This window comes from Solanum tuberosum, unplaced genomic scaffold, assembly GCF_000226075.1.
Source record: "Solanum tuberosum cultivar DM 1-3 516 R44 unplaced genomic scaffold, SolTub_3.0 scf00726, whole genome shotgun sequence".
In the NCBI taxonomy this organism is placed as follows: Eukaryota; Viridiplantae; Streptophyta; class Magnoliopsida; order Solanales; family Solanaceae; genus Solanum; species Solanum tuberosum.
In genome coordinates, this window is record NW_006239697.1 from 39,058 (window position 1) to 61,109 (window position 22,052).

The following is a 22,052-nucleotide window of genomic DNA, read 5'->3' on the forward strand; positions in this document are numbered from 1 at the left end:
TAAATCACCCTACTTAATAACTTAAAATATCTATGAAAAAAACATATTAAGAATTTGATTGACCCCCTAAAGCTATTTGTGTCACGTAAATTAAAACCAAAAAATAATAGGGAAAAGAACACTTATACCAAAAAAAGGAAAATTATTTACAAGCACTACAACAAAAACAACTTTTAGCGGCAATAAATATTGATATTAATAAAGAGTGTTAAAGTCTTTACCGGCATTAGTTAAGTGCCATTAGAACCAATGTCGCTAAAGACTTTAGGGACATATTCAAAGAGTGGTAATTGCCGTTAAAAATACATATTTAGCGGCAATTAATTTAATTGCCGCTAATGATCATTTTTTATGTAGTGAAGCGACTATCCCCTTACTTTCATACCCCTGTTTTAAATACTAATGCGCGTTTACTGCTTGATACCATCAAAGTATATATATTCTCTGATAGTATCCAAGATGAAGAAACAATGAATCGGTGTATAAAACGTGGAACAGTCGGGTAAATAGTCTGAACCATAAATCCAATCAGGATAAATATATTGAATTGGGTCTAATTTTTTTGAGTAAATACTTTGCCAAATAAGACCTTTGTATCATTTCCACAAAATAATAGGTATATATTAAGCCCATATTAGTACAAAATCCAGTATCAGTCTAAAAGCAAAGTGGATAGCATTGTGTGAATGTATCCTAGATAGGGGTGTCAAAAATGAGCTCTATTTCAATCCATTCAAACCTTAACTCATTTTAAGAAAATCTTTAATTGAGCCCAATATAATCTCCAATTTTAATCTGTTTTAAAACTCTTTATTTGCATTGATGTAATGTATGTTCCTATATTGAAGGTATGAATTACTATCTATTTTATTTCTTTTATGATCTTTTTTTTTTTGCATCAATGAATGTTGTTTATTTTTCTAGTTCTGATTCTCAATATAGAAACTTGTGCTTTATCGATATTTAATAACTTTTTACATTCTACCGGCAGTTGTAAGAAGTTATTAAAATATAGGGGAGTTTCTTGATCCAACACAATGTTTGCTAATTTATCTGCTAGCTAATTAGTCTCTCTGAATGCATGTTGAATTCTGCTATGTGTGTATGTAAGTATTTGTCTTATCTCCTCTATCTGCTCTGTCAATTGCCAAGGAACCTTCCATTCTTTCATAACTATTTTCCTTAGACTGAGTGAGTCTGTTTCAAGGATGATGTTATGAAGGTTAAACTCTTTGCATTTTCGTAAAGCCATCAGAATCCCAAATGTTTCCGCCTCCATATTTGTAGTTATCCCTAAGCATTGCGCCTCTGTATTGATTAGATCCCCACAAGAATTCCTTATGCAGAAAGCATACGAACTTTCCCCTGGATTGCCTCTACTTGCACCATCTGTATTACATTTTATCCATCTTTGGTGCGGTAATTCCCATTTTGATTGGTATATCTATCCAAGGCTAGTATATCTGCAACCTGAGAACTATTCCTTCCCACTGGATTGGTATATCTATCCAAGGGTATTTCACCCTTATAGCTCTGTGTACCGCTAGTTGAGTCTGTTGAAGGAGCCTCTCAAAGTTAATCACTTTTCCGTGCCTTCTATTGTTTCTCATCTTCCATAGTTCCCACATCACTAGTGCTGGAATAGCTTCGTGGGTGTTGGTTTGGTCCACCACATTTTGATCATTTGTTGTAATTGATTTCCTTCCATACTTATTCCTGCACAAATAGCAAAAAAACTCCATAGCTTTTGGGCTAAAAGAGTTGTTAGAAAAAGATTAGACATAGTCTCTTGTGTAAAATTCTCACAACAGTAGCATCTTGATGCTAATGATATTCTCATCTTTCTTAGATTATCATCAGTGGCAATCCTTCCTTTCCACACCCTCCATTGGAAGAAGCTGATCTTAAAGGGGATTTCTCTTATCCAAATATAGTCCATCCACTCTTGCTTTGTCTTTCTTTTTCTCAATATTTCAAAGGCAGACTTGACTGTAAATTCACCACAGGTGGTAGCGATCCACCACGGTTCGTCGTTTTCCCCTTCGATCAAGTATTCTGTCATCTCCTCGAAAATCATCCCCAATAGTTTGTTCTTTTTCCACTCCCTATTTGTTATGCAGCTTTTCACTTCAGTCTCATCGTCTTCCCCATACCTTCTTCTGTGAAATACAGAGCGCTTTGTCTAGTCCAGTTATCAAACCAGAAACTGGAGTTCCCTGGCCTGATTTGCCAATCTATTTCATGCTCTATTTCCTTTCTTATAGTAATCATTTTTTCCCAGGCGTATGATGCCCCACTTCCTCCGGCAATAACTGGGTGGTGCTTCTTGTAGTACTTATTCCACATATAAGTACTCCATAAGGAATCAGTCGATACTCTGAAACCTACTCCACCTTCTTTTTTTGGATAACACATATCTTCCCATGCTACCCAATATTTTCCTCTCTCCCCACCTGTTCTACTCCAAAAAAACTTCGCAAACTTTTGATGCAACTGCTCAATGATTTTTTTTTTGAGGGGTTCATCGCTGAAAGTAAATATACTGGCATAGACTGTAGCACATGAGCTATCAGTATAAATCGACCTCCATATGATAATAATTTGTTCTGCCAACTCAAAATTCTCCTTGATATTTTTTTCAATAAGTCCTCAAAATGCACTTTATTTTGCCTTCCATAATATACCGAACAACCTAGATATGTGAAAGGAAAGTTCCCCATTTTAATTCCTGTGAGTTTCCTCAACCTAATTCCCACTGCTAAGAGTGTTTCCTCATGTAAATTGAAGAAACTTTTTTCTTTGTTTATAAGTTGACCTGAAACATCTTCATATCTCCTAAGCACCCACATCGTCTTCTTCACTGAATATGCATCTCCCGAACCAAAAAGGATAGTAGCATCCGATCCGCATATGACAAATGGTTTATCTCCGGGCTCCACTTTGGCACTCCATATCTTCTATATCTCCTGTCTTTGTGTAGTTTACTAATCCCCCTCGATAGAACTTCAGCTGCAATAATGAATAAAGTGGGTGATAGCGGGTCACCCTGCGTTATTCCCCTCGTACAAGTGAAGAAACCGTGAGGTTTTCCATTCACTAGAACTGAGTACCAATTATTGGACAGCAGTCTCCACGCCATGTCTATAATAATATCAGAGAAACCAAACTTGCGCAGCACCTTTGTAAAAATATTCACGAGACACGGTCATATGCCTTAGCCAAGTCAAATTTTACTACCACATTGTGAAATTCACTCCTTAATGTCCCTAATGATCTCTTGGGCCAATAAAACATTCTCAGTAATGTTTCTCCCCTTCACAAAACCCGATTGATTCTTGGAAATTATTATTGGAAGACATTTAGCTATCCTTTTATGGAGCATTCTAGATATAATCATGGATGTGAGACCAATTAGTTTGAGTACCTTTGTGAATAAGATTATATCTTGGAAATTATCATTGGAAGATATTTCAATTGAATTGATCATAAAAACTAAAAGTATGAAGTTTCTACGAATATCGTGAAATGTATGTTTTGATAAAAAGATTAATATATAAATAAAATGTCATAAATTATTAAAATAGTTTGACAAAAAGATAATCTATCAAGTCTAGTTAAAAAATGACTTGCAATGTGAATTCAATATTACTAAAACAAATGAAGCTGAAAATATAACATAAGTTATAAATTCAAAACAAAAATTTAACATAATACTCTTATCGCAAATTTCAACATAGCATACATAAATATGATTTTTTATTTTTTATTTTTAAAAAAAGAAAACGTAAGTCTATAACCTTACTTATCTGTAAATTCTATTTTAATTTAAAACTTAGAATACTAATAAAATTATGCTAATGAGAAAATAAGCATGGCATAAAGAAATAGATAATATGAAAAAATTGCATAGAATCACATGAAGTAAGGTTGAAAATGATAGGAAAATGAAATATAATAATTAAAAAAAAACTTTTAGAATAATAATTTTAAAAAAAACTTTTAGAATAATAATTAAAAAAAAAACTTGAAATAAAAAAATTAAAACAAAAAAATAAAAATAAGAAAATTAAAAAGTAATCTGTTGGTAATTTTACCATGTAATTACCAGCAATTCACAATCTCTCCCTGTGAATTAGAGAGTGTAATTACCCCCTCCCAATTACATCAATTACATACTAACCAAGTAATTACCTCTCCAACCAAAGAGGACAGACATTGTAATTACACTCTATTACACTAAATCCAATTACCAGGGTGACTTTCCAAACAGGCCCTTAATAACACCCATAGTCCTAGATGTCAAATCGAAAGCGACAACCGACTCTTCTATGGAGTATATAACATGTTATACATTGTCACTCCATATAGGGCAAATCCATCGGTGGCCACCTAAAGTTGACACTAATTTTCACTTAGACACATTAACTAAGCTTCGTTCATTTTAGACACCTCATGTCATGTCCTGTTGTGTCAATTTGACACTTTCTGCTAAGATGGCATAGCAAGTGTGATACACTCAATGGACGCGCGTGAGAGCCTCATTTTACCAAAAAAAATTCTTCTTCTTCTTCCCCATTTTTTGGCTACCATTTTCCAAGCTTAAACTCTTTCCATGGTGAAATAAATTTGACGATACCACAAACAAAAAGTGAATTCTAGCGCCCATAAATTTTAAGCTTAAATACTTTCACTTATTTTGTGTCCATCTTCCTCCTCAAAATAATTTGATAAAATCAACATAAATTTCAAAAAGAAAAACACACTCAAAAATGGCAAGAAATCATATTTTCAATTATCAAATCCTACATTCACAACAAACAATTTTAGCATTTCAAACCATTTGTATGCCTTCTCACATCATAATCACAGAAAAAGTCCAAATCAAATAGATAAGCTATATAATTTTTAGTAGAAAGTTTGGGACTCCATATTTATGTACCAAAGAACCAATTTTTGACTTGCATATTGACCCAGAAATCCAACAAAAAAGGAAGAAAAAAAAACCCAAAAAGGCCAAGCAAATGCATTACCACATTCACCAAATCAAGCATTCATAATAGAAAGACGTTTTTATCTCACAACATTCACAAAGTGACAAAAACAAACAGTGGGTAGTAGAGAAGACAATTTGGGGGTGGTGTGGGTATAATTTTCTTTTTATTAAAAGTGGTTTCCATTTTAATTATTTAGTTAAAGAAATGTCACATGTCAATGAGTCATTTGTAATTTTTTTCCTACTCAAGATTCATCATTTAATAATTATTTTTTCTATATATGCCACATGTCTTTATTTAATTCGTCACTTTGACACGTCATCAGCGCGTGTGTTACACACACCTTACAAATTTGGCAGATTGTCGAAAAAGTGTCAAAATGACACAGTTGGGCATGACATGAGGTGTCTAAAATGAACAAAGTCTAGTTAAGATGTCTAAGTGAAAATTGATGTCAACTTTAGATGGCCACCGATGGATTAGGCCGTCCATATAATAGATCCTACATGTCAAATGGAAAGCAATAGCTGACTCTTCTATGAAGTAAAAAATAACATTACATACATCCATATAATTGATCCTACAAGTCAAATTGAAAATGACAGCCGTATAGAATTGTGCATACTCAATAAATATTAACTAAAAAGATGTCAGATCCTTCTTATTGGCGAAACACAACTTCCATGAAGGTTCCTAATAATCCCAGATATAGACCATATTTCACACCTTCAAAAATAGAGTACAAAGGGTTTATATGCACCACCGTCTAAGAATAAATTTTTAGTATGGGTTTCAAATTTGTCACTAAATTCAAAAAGGTAAAAAGTTATTGACATGTTATGTGTTTGAGTAATATATTACTATTTTTTTTACTTAATCATAATTAATTAATATCTATTACGTTTAACCTTTTTGAAATCTCTAAACACTATCAAAACATTCGTAGAGACATATTTAAAATTCGAAAATTAATAAGTTTTCAAATTAATATATACAATAATAATTGACATCATAGTATAACCCTTACAATTACCATTACGAAATTTCACGAAAATGCATGAGATCTTTAAATTGTCAAAAGAATTTTTTCAGGGATAGAAGGAATAATTATGTTTTAGTTGATTTAGTTGAGGGGCGGTAATGGTTAATAGGAAAGGAAAAGCTGATCAAATAAACAATTAATAAAAAACACAAATAAATAAATAAAATAAAATGCTAAAAAGAAGGTGAGAGTGTGGGGCTGAACGGTGATAAACTATGCCCCATCACTAACACACTTTATGTCAAAATTTAGGGTGTCCTCTTGTTGATTTTTTCTTTGTCCGAATAGGTGCCTTTGTAAAACGTATGCATCATGAGTTATTATTGAGGTGAAGTGAAAGATCCACAAACAGTTTAAATTAAACGCCCTGCTGGTTATATATACAGAGAGAGAGAGATAGGTACACATTATCTCCTTAATTACTTGCAAGTTTTGTTGTATCAAACTTTGCTCTTTTATCAATGGCGGAGGCTATAAATCGCAGAAGCAGTTATGCCCATGGCCGAAATGGGCAGATCAATTTCACAAGTATTACCATTATTAATCATATTCCTCATCAACACCACTACATCTTCATATCCCCTTCTTCTTCTTCTTCTCAACGCACAAACATACTAATCGCTTTCATTTTCCCAGCTATGGTTGAGCTTCTCCAACTCAAGTACCAACCAACTAATTCTTCCCCTTTTGAAATCCATCCTATAAAAATGTATTCCTCTGTCGGGAGTTTCCTCATTTATTCGTTTGCCTACGATGCTCACCTCAAATTAATTTCAACTTCTTCAAATCACTCAAACTATGCTAAAATGGTTGGGGCTATATCTGGTCCTCTCGCATTTGCATCTTACTCGTCTGTTCTTTTCCCTCCATTTTCCTCTGTTTTCTACTCACTCTCTATCTTATACTCTGCAACTCAGTTGCTAAACAGAACACTACTCCTCCAACGATTGAATGTGTTTTATCATAAATTTGTGAATTATTTAAATGAACCAATAACACATCGAGTGTAATTCAAAACTGGCGAGAGTGGTGTATATGCAGATCATTTATCTTTGCCTTGCGGAGGATAGAGATAGAGAAACTGTTAAATCATATACTCGGTCAATTTAGTAACTACTTTTCTATTACGCACGCGGCACGTGAATATTTTGTAATTTTTTATTTGGCTTGTAATAATATAATGCTATAGTTAAAGCCTTTCGAATGATTGGGAACCTATGGTTTGAGCTAGATTTGGACTGACAAAATCTAAGCTCACATGAGTTGGCCCAACTCATTATCTTAATATTACATTGTACTTCTGTTTTTAGATATCTGAATTTGTTGATGGTTTGTTCAGGGAATTTTATTTGAAAAATTACCTAAATTAGATATAATTCACTTTAAAAATATATTATTACTATCTATACTTTTAAAATATTCCATATGTTATCATTAATTGAGAGATTCCTATCATATATCGAAGAAAATATGCTTAGATACATGTATTTGTGCTACCAAATACACAAAAATAGGGAGAGAGGTGAGCAAGATTCATATGTATCTCAGATATATATGAATCACACCAGATATATACAAATACATGTACCTGGTGTGATTTGCATGTATCCGAAATATGACGCGCAAGATGGGAGAGAGGTGAGCGAAATTGTTAACTATCCTAAATTCATACGAATCCACTTGGATACAATGTATTTAGAACAAATTATACCTAATTTAACCCTATGTATCCGAGATACATGTATCTGGAAGTATCTGAAGGCACCAAAATCCAGTAAGATACATAATATTGCAAACTAAAGTGTATCTATATAATTAACTCTTAAACTATGAGATTTGTGTAAGTTGCTCGATACGAAAAATGAATTTTATTAGTACGAGTATATATATATATAACTTGGGGTCGCACAAAATCTGCACTAAAACAACTAAAGACATTATGATAATTCTGATTTCACACAAAAATACACAAGAAGAGAGATATTTAATTAAATTTATTTTCTCTGCTCCATACAGAAGGACTGAATTTGAAATAACTTGTAGTAAAATTTCTATGATCAGCTTTCCACGTGTGCGAGCATCAGCAGTCTGCTGATCAAATTTCAAGTTCGAGGCGATGAGACAGTACTCACCTATGATACATATGTAACTTTTAAGCGCTCTTCCAAATATTCTCCCGCACGAATTGGAGGAAATCTGTGGAAAATCAACTTCAGATTATCTCCATAGTACTATGATAATCTACCAGCAGAGAAGAAGTGATGTGAGACATAATAAGAAATCATCATTGTCACAATTAGAAGCATTAGGGCACGCCTTATTTATCTTGATTGGTTTCTTTATGAGAATTCAAGTGGCCGATTTCTTGGAACAAGTCAATCCATCTATGAGTTTGTGCCCCTGTGAATTCTTTACTTATTTATCTTTTTTCAGAATATAAAGTCCTCATCCCCACTATTCTCCCTCTTAGTTTGGGAAGGGGGCGGGGGGCGAAGTGAATTTGACATCCCAAATGCTAAAGAACGAAAAGGTCTATCATCACATTATGGGACCTGAAACTGGTATTTGTTGCAATGAATGCTTGAAAGCGTTCAAAATACTCAAATCTAAGTTTGGTATGCCGATTTGACGATTCAGCAATGACCAAAATGTGGGACACCATATAGGATATGAGGAAGGAATAGATTGGGAATAAGGGATGAGAGCTCATGATAAAGGTTGATGGTCGAACAGCCTATTGTAGTCCATTTCTAATTTCACCCTTTTTACTGGAATGGCAGTTCCAGCGAAGGAAAAAAAAAAAATACGTAGCATTTTTAATAGAGTGGTATCAACTACTGAATCAAAATTATGAAGGAATCAAGAAATCCCAAGCATCAGAAAATATACCAGAACGAAACACTAGAAATACCTTTCCGTTGTGGGATCATACATTTGCATCAAGTAGGCCACAAGGGAAAAGCCTAAATTTTGGAACAAAAAGAGTTTTTGGAAAAGACGTAATTTCAAGATGGTATATTCTTTTTGCAACTTCAACATCCAATGAACAATAAGATCAACACCACGAAATGTTAAATAGAGAGATTAAAGCTTTGACCAAGGTCATCAACATATTTTCAAAATGCAGAATCCAGCTCAAGACTAGTACAAAATTTTGCAAGTACCTGGGAGGAGATGAATCACTACAGCAGCTCTTCAAGCATTCCACCACACAATCTGGATTTGGATCCAAAAAGAAAGCCATCTACATGTTGCAACCGATATTTTGTTAGCTTATGTTGCATCGTTCTAATGGCAGAGGAATGAAGAGTCTAGAGTGTATTTAGAATCCCACGAATTGTTCATACACTATGAGCTAGCATTTGGCACGAAATGAGATACATTGCATGATGCCAATCCATAAATACAACAGAATAATAAAAAAAGACATTCTTTTAATTGAAACAATTCACTTTTCAGGATTGTCTTACAAATTACTTTTTAGGATATCTTATGTGAGAATATGGAAAAAAAGGATTCGCTCATTCTTTCACAATGTTTACAGCTCTTGGTTAGTTGCTTATGAACATGTTGTACTCTACACCATTATTTAGACCATAACAAATAGCTTCCTCTTACAATTAGGGATTCAATAGGTTTCAGTAATAATTTCAGAACTCATATTACCACATGCTCTTGTAACTGATATTGCCTAATTAAATGACATATTGGTTAGACTGATGAAGAGTACGTCAAATTTTCAAATAATTGAAGAGAGACAAACCGAGAGAAGAGCATTTGTAAAGTGCTCAAGGACAAAAGAGGAGACTGAGTTGGACTTGCATAAAGAATTTATTTAAAAAGTTGTCTGAAATATTATCCTTGAAACTTCGCCAAAGAGTTGCCGGAGAACTCTGAAATTCACTAGGCCATGCACCAGGGTTGAGTAATAAACAAATAGGCGTCCATCTGCAAGTTGTGATCAGAAAATGGCCACAAATTACACACTCACCGGTGTGTGAGGAATGTGATGCGAGGCCCAAAGGCTCCTGGAGGCTCTAATAGCAGTGCAATTTCTTGTGTAATGTCCCGCATGAGGATTTGGAGCCTTGTGGTGTGCTGCTTTATGGGCAGTCACCAGAAATTTCCAGTGACCTCAAAATAGCGCAGGGATGAATTTTTTTTTCCCTCCTATGTAGCTGGTGATTGCGCAATGAGGACTTGAGGGACTATTTCTCACAGATCATCTGATATCGTGTGAGAATATTAGAGAGATTGGGAAAATGTGTCAAAACCAAATATCTTATGTTAAAAAAATACTCTATATAATGTACACAATGTATTCCACTGATTCGTTCACTAATACATATATATGTATAATGACCAAGATTAATCTAATTAATCTGACATATCAAAACATTTGAAAGATGTTCATACACACAAAACTACGCCAATCAGAAGTTCCAAGCTTAAATTGTACCTTGATTGAGATCTTTCAACTAATTCTCTGCTTTCATATACCGATAATAACATAACATGACATTCACACGGACTCTATGCAATGGCATATACAAGATTTTTGTATAGGGTGTTGTCAAATTCTACCATGAAACGACTCAAGTGAGTTACGCTGCCTCCCTATAAAGGGAAGATTTGTGTGTAAACACATCCATTCTATGTTCAGAGTTGCAGTGCTACACACCATACACAGTGCAATACATATATATTTATCACTAGCAAAGTTGATAGATGAATATCCCAAACATGTCAGAATAAGGGCCGAGTTAGTCAAATTATATATTAATATTGCCCCTACATTGATCTTAATAAGTAAAACATAGACTTCTAGAGGAAAAAGGATTTAAACATATGATGAAATTTTGATTACCGAATAACGCTCTTGCCCCGTTGGCATAACTCGATGCAATGTAGACCTACAAAATGTATGCCAAGCATCAGAAGAATAATACAAAACATATTGCGTTTTGTTACTACTGAATTTGGTAAAATAAGCTTTCAACACAAAAGCAGGCAATATGAAGAATACATCTGCTAATCCCAGGGAAGGATTATCATGTATTAGATATAAAAAAGGACAGAAAGTTTGTACTACCGAAATAAGCAGTTTGTCCACCTCTCCATCATATCTCCAATGTTAACTATGAAAGCCCTGCAGAACAAGAATGGAAAAGAAATTTTCAGCAGTTATGAAATGATTCTACTTCATGTATGGCTCATTATACTACATACTCAAGCCAAGAGGCAGATTAAATGTTGAATAGAGTATATGGGAATGGTGGCGATATGATATAGAAAAATATTGCCCGACACATTTATGATTTGATACTTGAAACAGCTTGGCCCATTATTAAAGCAACTTTCAAAACCTTATCCATAAAAGGAAAAAGGGTATATAGACCTACTCAAGGAGATCAAAAAGACTACGCTAAAAAGAAAAAAGCTCTACTGCTAATACGTCTTTGGAAACATTTTAAAGCAGTTATGTTTGAATAAAAATGATACGAGAAGGTTTGACACTTTGCCTTCTACTCCGACCATTAGCACTTATAGACTGACCAATGTACATACCCACTGAGGTGACGCACATCTTCCCATATCTGAGGTCGGTTGAATTTCTCCCGGCAAACCTGTTAGCTCTAGAACCAGTTAATATAAGCATTCATGAGAATCACAGATTTTGATAAACGAAAATATATTTCACATCAGACGTGCCTGAAGTCCACCAACACCATCTGTAGCTAGAAGAGTTAACATCCCATAGTCTGAATGAGCAGAAGCACCATACACCACTTGTTCAGATAACTGCAACTCGCCTATAGAAAGTTTACATAACGCATTTTATTTAATGATCAAGCAGGAAGCTCACTGTTCAATGTGAATGATTTAAATCAGTTTGCCAAGCACATCGTACCATATTAGTTAAAGGACATACAAGTATTGCATCAGGTGCAGTTATAAAGCATGGAGACATTGACTATGTGAAAAAGAGTGTTCCATTACTATGTCAATTTTTTAATTCACAATGCTTCGTCAACAAAATACGCGTAACCCAAAGAAAGAAAACTAATAGCATAGAAACTGCTATCCACCCTGAAAAAATTGTCTTTGCAGATTCACAAGCATCAATCAACAAATATGTCTCCCCTTTTTCCTCCCATTTCATATCATCTTGAGGTCCTGATCACGATTTTATTTTATTTTTTGTAAAAGAAAAACAGGAAAATAAAAAGTCAAAAAGAAAGATGTCATTTATGGAACTAGTACCTGGATAATGTAACAGACGAAGGAATCCATTTGGTGAATCACATGCCCCTGCTTTATGAAAGAAGTCCTTGTCCAAATCCAATGCCAAAGCAATCAGTGAAATTAGTCTTATACCTGCATCCCTGAGACAAGAAAGTCAAATCAAGTAACCTAGTCATATGCAGAACACTCAGCTGCTAGCAGAAAGATGAAGATCAGTGATAATATGCATCTTGGACAATTAGAACTTTATTTTCTTCTTCTTTTTATTTGTAACTGATGTCCGGATAGCTTGCGTAGAACTCGACTAATTCCGTAGGATACCTGCTACCTCCTACCAGCACAAGGTAGCACAAGGTACCAGGTAACACTGTCCACCAAATTATGGACATATGGGGGGAAAATCACCTAGTGTTTATTCCGGGATTTGAACTTGAAACCTCATGGCTCTCAACTCACTTCATTGACTATTAGGCCACACCCTTGGCTGCTGAGTGATTTGAACATTGAACTTTCAACAGCATCACATAACTTTCAGTTACACAAAACTATGAGCATAGGGAGCTAAGTGATATGAAATACGTACAGGGGTTGGAGTTAAGGTTGTTTATACCATGATTAAGTTTCATGAATAAAGAAATCTAATATCTATTTCAGAATATATATATCAAAGTGATACTCACAAGACTCTTCTATGGTAATCCTCCATGGTTGATCTCCAACTTGGCAGAGTTTCTAAACATCCCAAATGCAATAAAACATTAAAGAGTCACCACACATGTTTTCTGGAGAAATGTGCTTCAAACAAGGAATATGTCTAGAAGCATACGTGAAATGATGCACGAATAAACCAAAAGGAGCATTTGCTGGAAAAAATCTATGTTTCTTGTTACAGGGAAGTTAGTCACCACAATAAAGACGAACAAACCCCAAGAGCCAAAGTATATTAAGGACAAGATAACAATGTAAGCTCAAATAAACATGTAGAGAATACCTTCTTCCGGCCACTGATTCAAGTTACTAACAACACTCTTTCCTTCCAGAGAACCTATGTAGAAGCTTTCTTTTGAGTCACCTGTACTCCAATAATGAAACGATTAACTCAAGATCAATTGAAGCTACCTTCTGTATTATTATCCCCAAATGCAAATCAACTCGAAACTGTAACCAATAAAAGCGTACTAAAGAAAAGTGACAGCAAGGGATAATCTATGCACAAAACCATTCTCCTATGCAATGAGTTATTCTTTTGGTAAACAAGCCCTTGCACATAATCAATGTAGCTTAATCTAGGCTCATGTCAAACTAACTTAACTGATTTACTACATGGTCGAGACCAACTCAACCAAAATGTTTTAATCATATTGTTTCAAAAAAATCCATGTAATTTCAGCCGCAAAATTAAAAGTTCTAAAATAAGTAAGAAACCACTCATTTTCCAAAAAAACACTTTCCTCCATACCAAACGCACCTTTAATAAAGATGATTTATAACCACTCAAAATGTCTATATCTAGTCCTGGACCACTAGTTTTAGAAGTCTTTTTATCGTTCTAAACTCTGTGTCTCGTTAAAGCGAGAGTAATTAATATATAGGCTAAAGTGAAAAAAAAGTACCTTGTGTAGTAGAAGAGGTATCAAGTTTCTCAGCATAAAGGGGAGTATATCCTCTGTGGTTCCTTCGTACCAGTTTCATCTTGTCTTCAAGGGGCAGTGAGAAAAACTTTTTGCTCTGTTCAAGCACTTTCTTAAATAACTTTTCATCTACTCCATGGTTTATTAGGTAAAAGAAACCAACATCTACACATGCCTACACCAAAATTCACAGTGAATATATGTATACCTCTGGCCTTGCAATAAAAAATTGAGATAATGAGAAGAAGAAGAAACCTGACGAATTGCTCGAGCGGTGGAAATAGGATGAGGGGAAGTAAGGTCGATTATGGGAAGTTGAATTGATTCTCTCATCATAACTCTATGCTTTTCTTCAAAATTGAGCACGAAAATTATGCAGGGAACCAATTGACTATTGAATAATTGCTCGAGAGAAATATCCAAAAAACTCCCTTAAATTCCTATTTATACGTGAATTATAAATTTTGATTGTTGAACTTGATACTCTTAAAAATACCTCATACACAAAGAACTTGATAGGCTTAAGAAATTCTTGAACTTGATAGTCTTAAAAATACCTCATACACAAAGAACTTGATAGGCTTAAAATACCTCATACACCTGATGTGGCAGCATAACTCATAAGTGAAATATATCTTTGAATTCAACACTTATTTCTACTTTTTATTGAGAGTTAATATTCCTACAACTTTGAGACCACTTATTTTATCACGTGACAAATTAAGATTTATCTAAATATAATTATTCTAGTATAAAATATTTTTAAAACTATCAATAATTCAAATATAAAATTAATAATTTGCATCAAACAAGATATTTTCAATATTCCTCCTTTTCAAAAATGTTAATGTCCCACAATTATTATGAGAATGAATTTGTCATTTGTCGTGGTAGAATAGATTAATTGAGTAAAAAATTTGTATTTCTTCAAATATGATACACAACAAAGTAAAAAAGGACCTCTCTTTTCAAGTTGTTAATGGATTGGACATTTTGCTTTTGAATATTTGGGAGGATTTATCTGACTTGTGCATCGGTCGGTTCGGTTCGGTTTTATGTATTATTGGTTTGGTTTATCAATTTTTGGTTTTTAAATATGTTAAATCAATAAGATATTTTTTATCAGTTTTCGATTTATCGGTTTAGGTCCTTAACGGTTTGGTTTTCGGTTTAACCAATAAGAAAATACTTATAAAATAAATATATGACTTTTCTAATAAATTTGATGCAAAAACACAATAATGTAACTTTACAAATGCTCATAAAATAGAAACAATAGTAACAAACATGAAAAGAACTATATAAGTGTAACACAAAGAGAAATTAAGAAGAATAGGATTCTTACTTTATATTTTAACATTTTATATAATGTGAAATTGTAAACTCAAAGTCATTGTGAGGTGTGAATTGAAGGCTAAAAGACAGATAATAACTAGTAAGATATCGAGATTAATATATAAAATTTATGTATAAGTAAAAATAGTAAATTACTAGTCTTAATGGGTTATCGGTTTACCCAATAACCCAATATTAAAAACCAATATCAAACCGATAACCCAATAATTTTTTTATAAAACCATTAAAAACCGTTAACCCAATACCCCAATAACAATAAACCATTAACACTTTTATCGATTTGATTTATTGATCTGTTCGAATTTTGCACACCCCTAATCTGACTACGTGAAAATATTAGAAGCATACATATAAAATGAAAGAATTAAGGGGCAAGTATAGTAGATATTCGGGTTTTCTTTTATTTTTTATAAATAATGTATCAAATAATTCTATTCATCAAAACTAAAATAAATCAGAATTAAAATTTGTTCATGTATGATTTAATGAAATTTTAAATAAAGAATATTTTTTTAAAAAAATAAAATTATTCACGCATTTGATGTAAAAAAGAGAATACTTAATATTTTTGACAATAGGTATATTTTGCAGCTCTTAAATAGGAAATGAACAAAGTTACTTAATGAGATGACTAAATCTTTTACATGTTTGGCAAAATACATTTGTTTTCAGAACTCTTACATATATTAATGTTATCCTTAATTTCTTTATAAGATATATTTAAAGAAATGGGTGAGGGAATTACAAGGTGAAGAATCAATCACTTTTCTTCAAGCACTCACCAACAAGACAAAAGTTCAAGTAGTCAACCAACTGAGCTACGACCATTCTCCACCATGTATAAGTTATTACTGTCCTCAACACAACTTTGCTCCCAATCACTAATACACCATCACAAGTTCCTATAATTTTTCACACGAGGATATAACAATGTGCAAAACAATAGTTAAAACAGGGGTACTTGTTAAAGGTTTAACGCTACATTTTTTTTGTATTGTATGAAATCTTGGAACAGTATAAATATATAAGACGAAGCTGACTGCGTGTTGTAAGTGCTGAGAAGTGTAACAATGTCTTTGTATAAGAAAAATCACTCCACCTGCTAGTATTCATTGGCCTGAAAACAGAAATGTGAAGAGCACTCAAATTGGGTCGTTATAAACTAAAGCTGCAGAATCAGTTACATGTAAATGAAGGGAAGGATGGAAAGGCGATTGATGTGATCAGTTGGACATTCATCAACATATTATAGAAACATTCTGAGTCCTAAATCATGGTTAAATACCAAACAGATATGCCACTACAACAGTTTAGGAAAGTCTGCAAAAAGCACTTTGAGAATTCTCATTCTTCACAACTTTAAAGGAGTTTGATTTCTGAATTGAAATTTGAAGCTCTACATAAACCAAATCAAACACAAGATATACCTTAAGACATAATTTCCTTCCTTTCTCTAATGTAGTAAAGGAGAGACAACGAGGTTCAGGGGGTGGCATGCAAAAAGAGCAAGGTTGGTTTTTGAAAGGCAACAACAGATTAGCATTCACAGGTATAAATGTCGAACATACCATAGTTTTGATGCACCTTTGTGAATTTGTGAATGGCTTTTATGAGGGAACCAAATTCCATGGACTTCAAGGTCCCCATATGTCTGCAGCCAAAATGAATGATTTCAGATCCAAAACCCTTTTGAAACATGTACGAAAAATAGTGCATACACGAGAAACATTAGCAAATTTCCAACCAAGATTCTACCTCAAGGAAAATATGGAAAAAAATTCAAACAAGGGCTAACTTTTAACTAGGTTTGTGAAATTGAGAGCATCTTGTACCCTCCCTATCTGATTTGTTGATTACTGATTCCAGATAACCAACAACAAGAAATTCATAAATACAAGCTACAGATGCATGTGTGCTGACATAATTTAACTGTTTGAGACTATACCGCAGTGGCAGTACCTTCAAAGAATCAAAGCAAATGAGGATGGAAATAAAACATAATTTCCAAAGCTAAAACCATTATCTGGAGAATCTGTCATGCCAGACATGAGCAAAAAATGTCAAGTGTTTCTGCATGAATGTACTTACACAATCTCAGTGTATCGGATTCTCCATGCTGGAAAACCCATGTGACATCTCACAGGACCATAAACGAATAAAAGATCAGGCTCTGGTCCCCCATAACCTGTAGGTTTGATAATTTATCACATTTATAGAAAGCCACCATTCAAGCAAAGATGAAAAATTCATATTGATGAATACATCAGGCAAACAGGGGGGAGGAAGATAAATCAACAGACCTACAGCTTGTAGCGCCTCAGACATGTCAGACTCTGTAAAATTCGGCTTTTCTGGTTTTGTGCTAGCATAATGCTTGGCAAAGAGTAAATTAGCTGCTTTGGCTACTGCAGGTTTTGAATCAGCAAAAGAGACAAACTCCAGGTCTACATGCTTCTGGCACAGAAGGGTATCGGCAAAGGAAACAAACTTCAGTCATTAGTGACATATTATGTAAATTTACTTTAAACTGAAACCTTAATGACATTTGCAGTATAGCATATAAACTTAATTTTAACAATATTGGCTCTATATCACTTGCCATCCACCCCCTAACCCCAATATAACCAAAAAGGGGGAGGAAATAGCGTAAAAGTTATATAGAGAATCTGAACTTATTTTATTTATCATTTCTCATTCTTCTTCAAGATCCAGGTTCATAGTCATTAGTCATTACAATTGTAAAATAACACCGGGACAATTCATGAGTTCAAATTGGCATCATTCGCTAAAAAGAAGAGAAAATGTAATTCAAAAGAAAGAATTGGTAACTGTCCTAGGCGCATCTGAAAATAAGACTTAGCAGACACCCTATCACTAGAGAAGATAAAATATACTAAATGAGTGGAAAGGGTTTTGAAGGTCTTTGTTTTTTCTCTGATGGTCTGACCTTACTATTATACATGACATAATGAAAATTACTAGTGATAAAACCTTGAGTAGGTTATTATCATTGGACTAGATAGAGACATCTTTGAAATTAATATATCCTGGATCCAGAAAATATATACAATGTCATTGTCCAGGTGAAAAAATTGTACACCGACCCCTCCTTTGTGCTTTCCGAGAGTCAAGTCTAATATTCTGAAATGAGAAAATTTTAACTCACAGTATTGTTTATATAGTTTTTCATCTCTAACTTCTAAAATGACGAGCTGTCAAATTATTTGCCGAATTCAAGGACATCATGGGAGTAATCCACTATCTTCCATTAATCAGATTCCTTACATTCCTCACAGGTATAATTTCCAACATAAGTCCATCTTTTTCAGCATAACTCAAGCTAGAGCGCATGTCACATAGATTTGCAGGCGGTACTGTCAGGATTTGATTCCCAACAAGAATGATGCTTCACGTGAATAGACCAGGACTTAAATTTTTTAATGAAGATAAAGGTAATGTATACTGAAATGCAAGAAGTAACAGAAACATAAGTCTAAAACTAGCCAGGAACTTGACAATACCTCAACCAAAGTTCCATGATTCGATCCTTCTACAATGGCTTTCTGGGACTTGTTCAATCCTTCTATAATAGCTGTCTGGGACTTTTTCAGCACTCCTACAATAAGCAACGGCTGTGGGAATCATATTTTTAGCAGAGTCTTGTAGATGCATCAGAAAGCACATGAACAAGCTGGTAATTAATATTTTGACGACCTTACCTTCTCTATCATAGAGACAGATGCTTTTTACACCAATAGACGCAAGCCAACACAATAATTCAAGAACTTTTGAAGTTTCACGAGCTTCTTCACTGTCAATCACAACAGCCAGATAGCGCACTTTACTAATGTTAACGGCATTGTAACTCTTTAGCAGCCCACTAGAAATAAGGGTATTCTCAACCATACGAGCTATGCCTAATACAGAGTACCAAACATTGATGATCAAGTGTAAGATGAGCCAGACCAAATGAAGCACAAGGTTACCACACTGAAAAGAAGTCCAAAACCAAAAGTGAGCTAATATAGTGATATCAAGAAAAAATGAACAGTATGCTCCTTTTTAACAAAAATAAATCTTTGAACTACAATTTCCCTATAGCTGATAGCCTAATCACCCAAAGAGGTTAAGAGAGTGACTGAGGAAAGGGACTACTACTTTAGCAATATTGTTTTTTAAATTAAAGAGCTCCGATGTATGCTACATAACTTCCACTGCAACCATAGGTGGGAAGTGTCGAGTCCTTAGTAAATAAATTAAATTCAGCCACAATTTGATGCCATTGATATATTCGTGAATCACATTTTTCATGTTTTACTGCTTAATCTCAAAGAATGTGAATGCGCTACTTTGTAAAACAAGGAATTGGTTTAGTTTTTTTATCTGAGACAAACAAGGAATAGGTTTAGTGTGACCAAAGACCCAAAAACTAAACTCAATCTGAAGCTCAATGGTTAGCTCTTGCTAGATAATGTAGGATGTCAAATCAACTTTTTACCACCATAAACCTAATCAAAATTTCAGTGTAGTTCATTTGTTGATGATCCATAGGAAGCACTACATACTTTTGAAGGTATACAGTTTAGCCTTTGAAATGTCTAGTTCTTTCAAGACTCTTTATACTTAATTGAGCTAGACCAGAATATATGTATCTACTTATATATAACTTATAAGAGATTCAACACAACTACCATAGAAAGGGAATTGATTTCAGGAAATTATAGAGACAGAGGAATTGTAGAATTATTCTCCAAGAGATACTTTTGAATCAATATCATTTGGACAGTGAAGTAAACACTACTTTAAATATTTAACAACAAGGAGATCCATTATACTTAACACTAACATAGAGAATTTACAATAGGAAAACTAAGCAATGAAACAGTAACAAAGAAGGAGATGAGATGCCAGAAGAATCAGAGGTGAGAAGCATAGACTTTGCCTAAGCACAATACACAATTGACTCCTCTGCTTGACTAATAATTTTCTATTTAAATGTATTCACTCCATCACCATTCGGTTCACACCTCTACAGGGGCATATAACATATATGTACATTAGGTTCATAACATACAAGAATATTAACCAAAATTATTATGGCGCTTACCACAGATGTCCAGCTTAGAATCTTCTGCACCTCATTCCCTAAGCCCATTGATCTGCAAATACTTCAAGAAAGTGAAAATAAATAAATTGCTGCAATTTCCCCAACAAAGTAGTAATAGAAATTATCACCGATCACACATACAAAAAAAGATAGAAGCAAAACTTAAATTGAATAACCAGGTAGAGAGGTTGTTCGAACAAATTTATCAAAACATTTAACTTAACATAAAACAAATACATTTAAATTGAATGTAGTAGCAGCCAGCAGGCAGTAGAGGCCAGGGCCAACAATCAATACCATTTAATAAACCATTTAACTCCTAGAAGTAGGCAATAGACAGTAGTTCAGAACAATTTTTTGAACATCCAATCAATTACTAATAGTTAAAATTACCAAAAAAAAAAAAAGCACTTGCCGAGTTTCTTATCCGATAAATAATGAAATTGAGCAGGGATCCCATACAAAAAGCAGCACTCGGCAACACAATCCAAAAAAGAACACTTATCAGACAGCAACCTGCTGGTCGCCGACGGGAGACGAGCACGAGAGAGACTGAGAAAACAATGAAAGAGATGAGACTCAGGAGTTAGAGTTTGAGGGAGAAAGGGAAGTAAATTTAGATTTAGGGCACCAAATTTAAATAGGTTGGGTTGGGTTTTTAAATTAAAATGTTTTAACTTAAATTATAAAATAAAATATTATTTTGATTTTATTTGACAAAATTATCATGACCCTTACGTTGAATATCGAACTAAAGGATCAAATTTTTGGGGGGAAAATCGAAACCGAAACAAAAAAAAGTTTCAAAAATTGTTAGTTCAGCTCGGTTTGATTTTCTGATATTTATGCCAACTACTAGAATATCATATTAAAATTAAATTTTTTGATATTCAATATTTATATAATAAAAATTAAGACATTGTACCGAAGTATATAATTAAATATGCAATTCATATATATTAAGTATAATAATACTAACAAACATATAAAATAGTATAAATACAAAATTAATTATTTAGACGTTGGTATTTTGCTTAGTCTATATTGATTGAAATGTCTTTTTCGTTTAATTGATTGATAAAGAGTATTATTTGTACCTTTTTGAGATATTTCTACGTATATGAAGTGTTAATATGATATAATCAAAATGTTTCTTTCAAAAATAGTAGTAATTTATATTGTGCAAGTATACTCATACAGTGCCCTCGCAATACGCGAAGTCTAGAGAAATCATAAAATATTATATGTTGGATCTTATTAAACACAATTTTATAAATTTTTAAATTTAAACAATTTGACCTTGATTAGAAGGTCAACAGAGAATAAAAATAATTTCTTCATCTAAATTATCGTAAGGTTCTGTATTATGTATAATTAAAATTTAAAATATGTTGATGAATTCATATTATTACTCATCAAAATAAGAAGAAGAAATTTATTTAGATTATCATGGTCATATCTCTAGTCGGTTGTGAATAATATTAATTAGACATAATACCTAAATGTATTCTTTAACTTGGTCTTATTTTATATTTACACTTTTTAACTTTTGGTGTGTACAAGCAGACACTTTAACTTGTATAAATTTAATAAGTAGACACATGAGTCCTAGTGGCATAATACATGTAGGACACCACGTAGGACAGAAATTGTCATGTAGGATGTCATGTAGGACA

General features: G+C 33.5%; 2 protein-coding genes and 1 non-coding gene across 8 annotated transcripts; all 3 read right to left on the bottom strand.

The window, feature by feature from the left end:
- Positions 1 to 207: 207 nt before the first annotated feature.
- MIR7983 (microRNA MIR7983) lies at positions 208 to 267 on the bottom strand. The gene has a single exon (NR_130349.1). It is a non-coding gene; the product is annotated as a microRNA MIR7983 (primary transcript).
- Positions 268 to 8,001: 7,734 nt separating this feature from the next.
- On the bottom strand, positions 8,002 to 14,515 carry LOC102596424 (1-aminocyclopropane-1-carboxylate oxidase-like). 4 transcript variants are annotated; one of them, XM_006367397.2, is made up of 11 exons: positions 14,169 to 14,511; positions 13,896 to 14,088; positions 13,274 to 13,354; positions 12,963 to 13,014; positions 12,301 to 12,422; positions 11,749 to 11,849; positions 11,605 to 11,663; positions 11,129 to 11,185; positions 10,904 to 10,949; positions 9,201 to 9,280; positions 8,002 to 8,232 (listed from the first exon to the last, which is right to left on the bottom strand). In XM_006367397.2, exons 1-11 carry the CDS (start codon positions 14,247 to 14,249, stop codon positions 8,169 to 8,171), a joined length of 936 nt encoding a protein of 311 aa, XP_006367459.1. In that variant the 5' UTR covers positions 14,250 to 14,511; the 3' UTR covers positions 8,002 to 8,168. The 4 variants fall into 4 exon arrangements, 2 of the variants coding, with proteins under 2 accessions (XP_006367459.1, XP_015160922.1); XR_001472484.1 differs by lacking the exon at positions 8,002 to 8,232 and adding an exon at positions 10,028 to 10,262 and having other exon boundaries at positions 14,169 to 14,515; XR_001472485.1 differs by lacking the exon at positions 12,963 to 13,014 and having other exon boundaries at positions 11,738 to 11,849; positions 14,169 to 14,514.
- A 1,436-nt stretch (positions 14,516 to 15,951) lies between these two features.
- LOC102596985 (dehydrodolichyl diphosphate syntase complex subunit NUS1) lies at positions 15,952 to 21,001 on the bottom strand. 3 transcript variants are annotated; one of them, XM_006367400.2, is made up of 8 exons: positions 20,792 to 21,001; positions 20,377 to 20,428; positions 18,989 to 19,259; positions 18,791 to 18,885; positions 17,570 to 17,720; positions 17,358 to 17,454; positions 16,838 to 16,920; positions 15,952 to 16,386 (listed from the first exon to the last, which is right to left on the bottom strand). In XM_006367400.2, the coding sequence occupies exons 2-8, from the start codon at positions 20,422 to 20,424 to the stop codon at positions 16,379 to 16,381; spliced, it is 753 nt and encodes a 250-aa protein (XP_006367462.1). In that variant the 5' UTR covers positions 20,425 to 20,428; positions 20,792 to 21,001; the 3' UTR covers positions 15,952 to 16,378. The 3 variants fall into 3 exon arrangements, with proteins under 3 accessions (XP_006367462.1, XP_006367461.1, XP_015160923.1); XM_006367399.2 differs by having other exon boundaries at positions 17,570 to 17,723; XM_015305437.1 differs by having other exon boundaries at positions 17,570 to 17,723; positions 20,377 to 20,437.
- Positions 21,002 to 22,052: the final 1,051 nt, after the last annotated feature.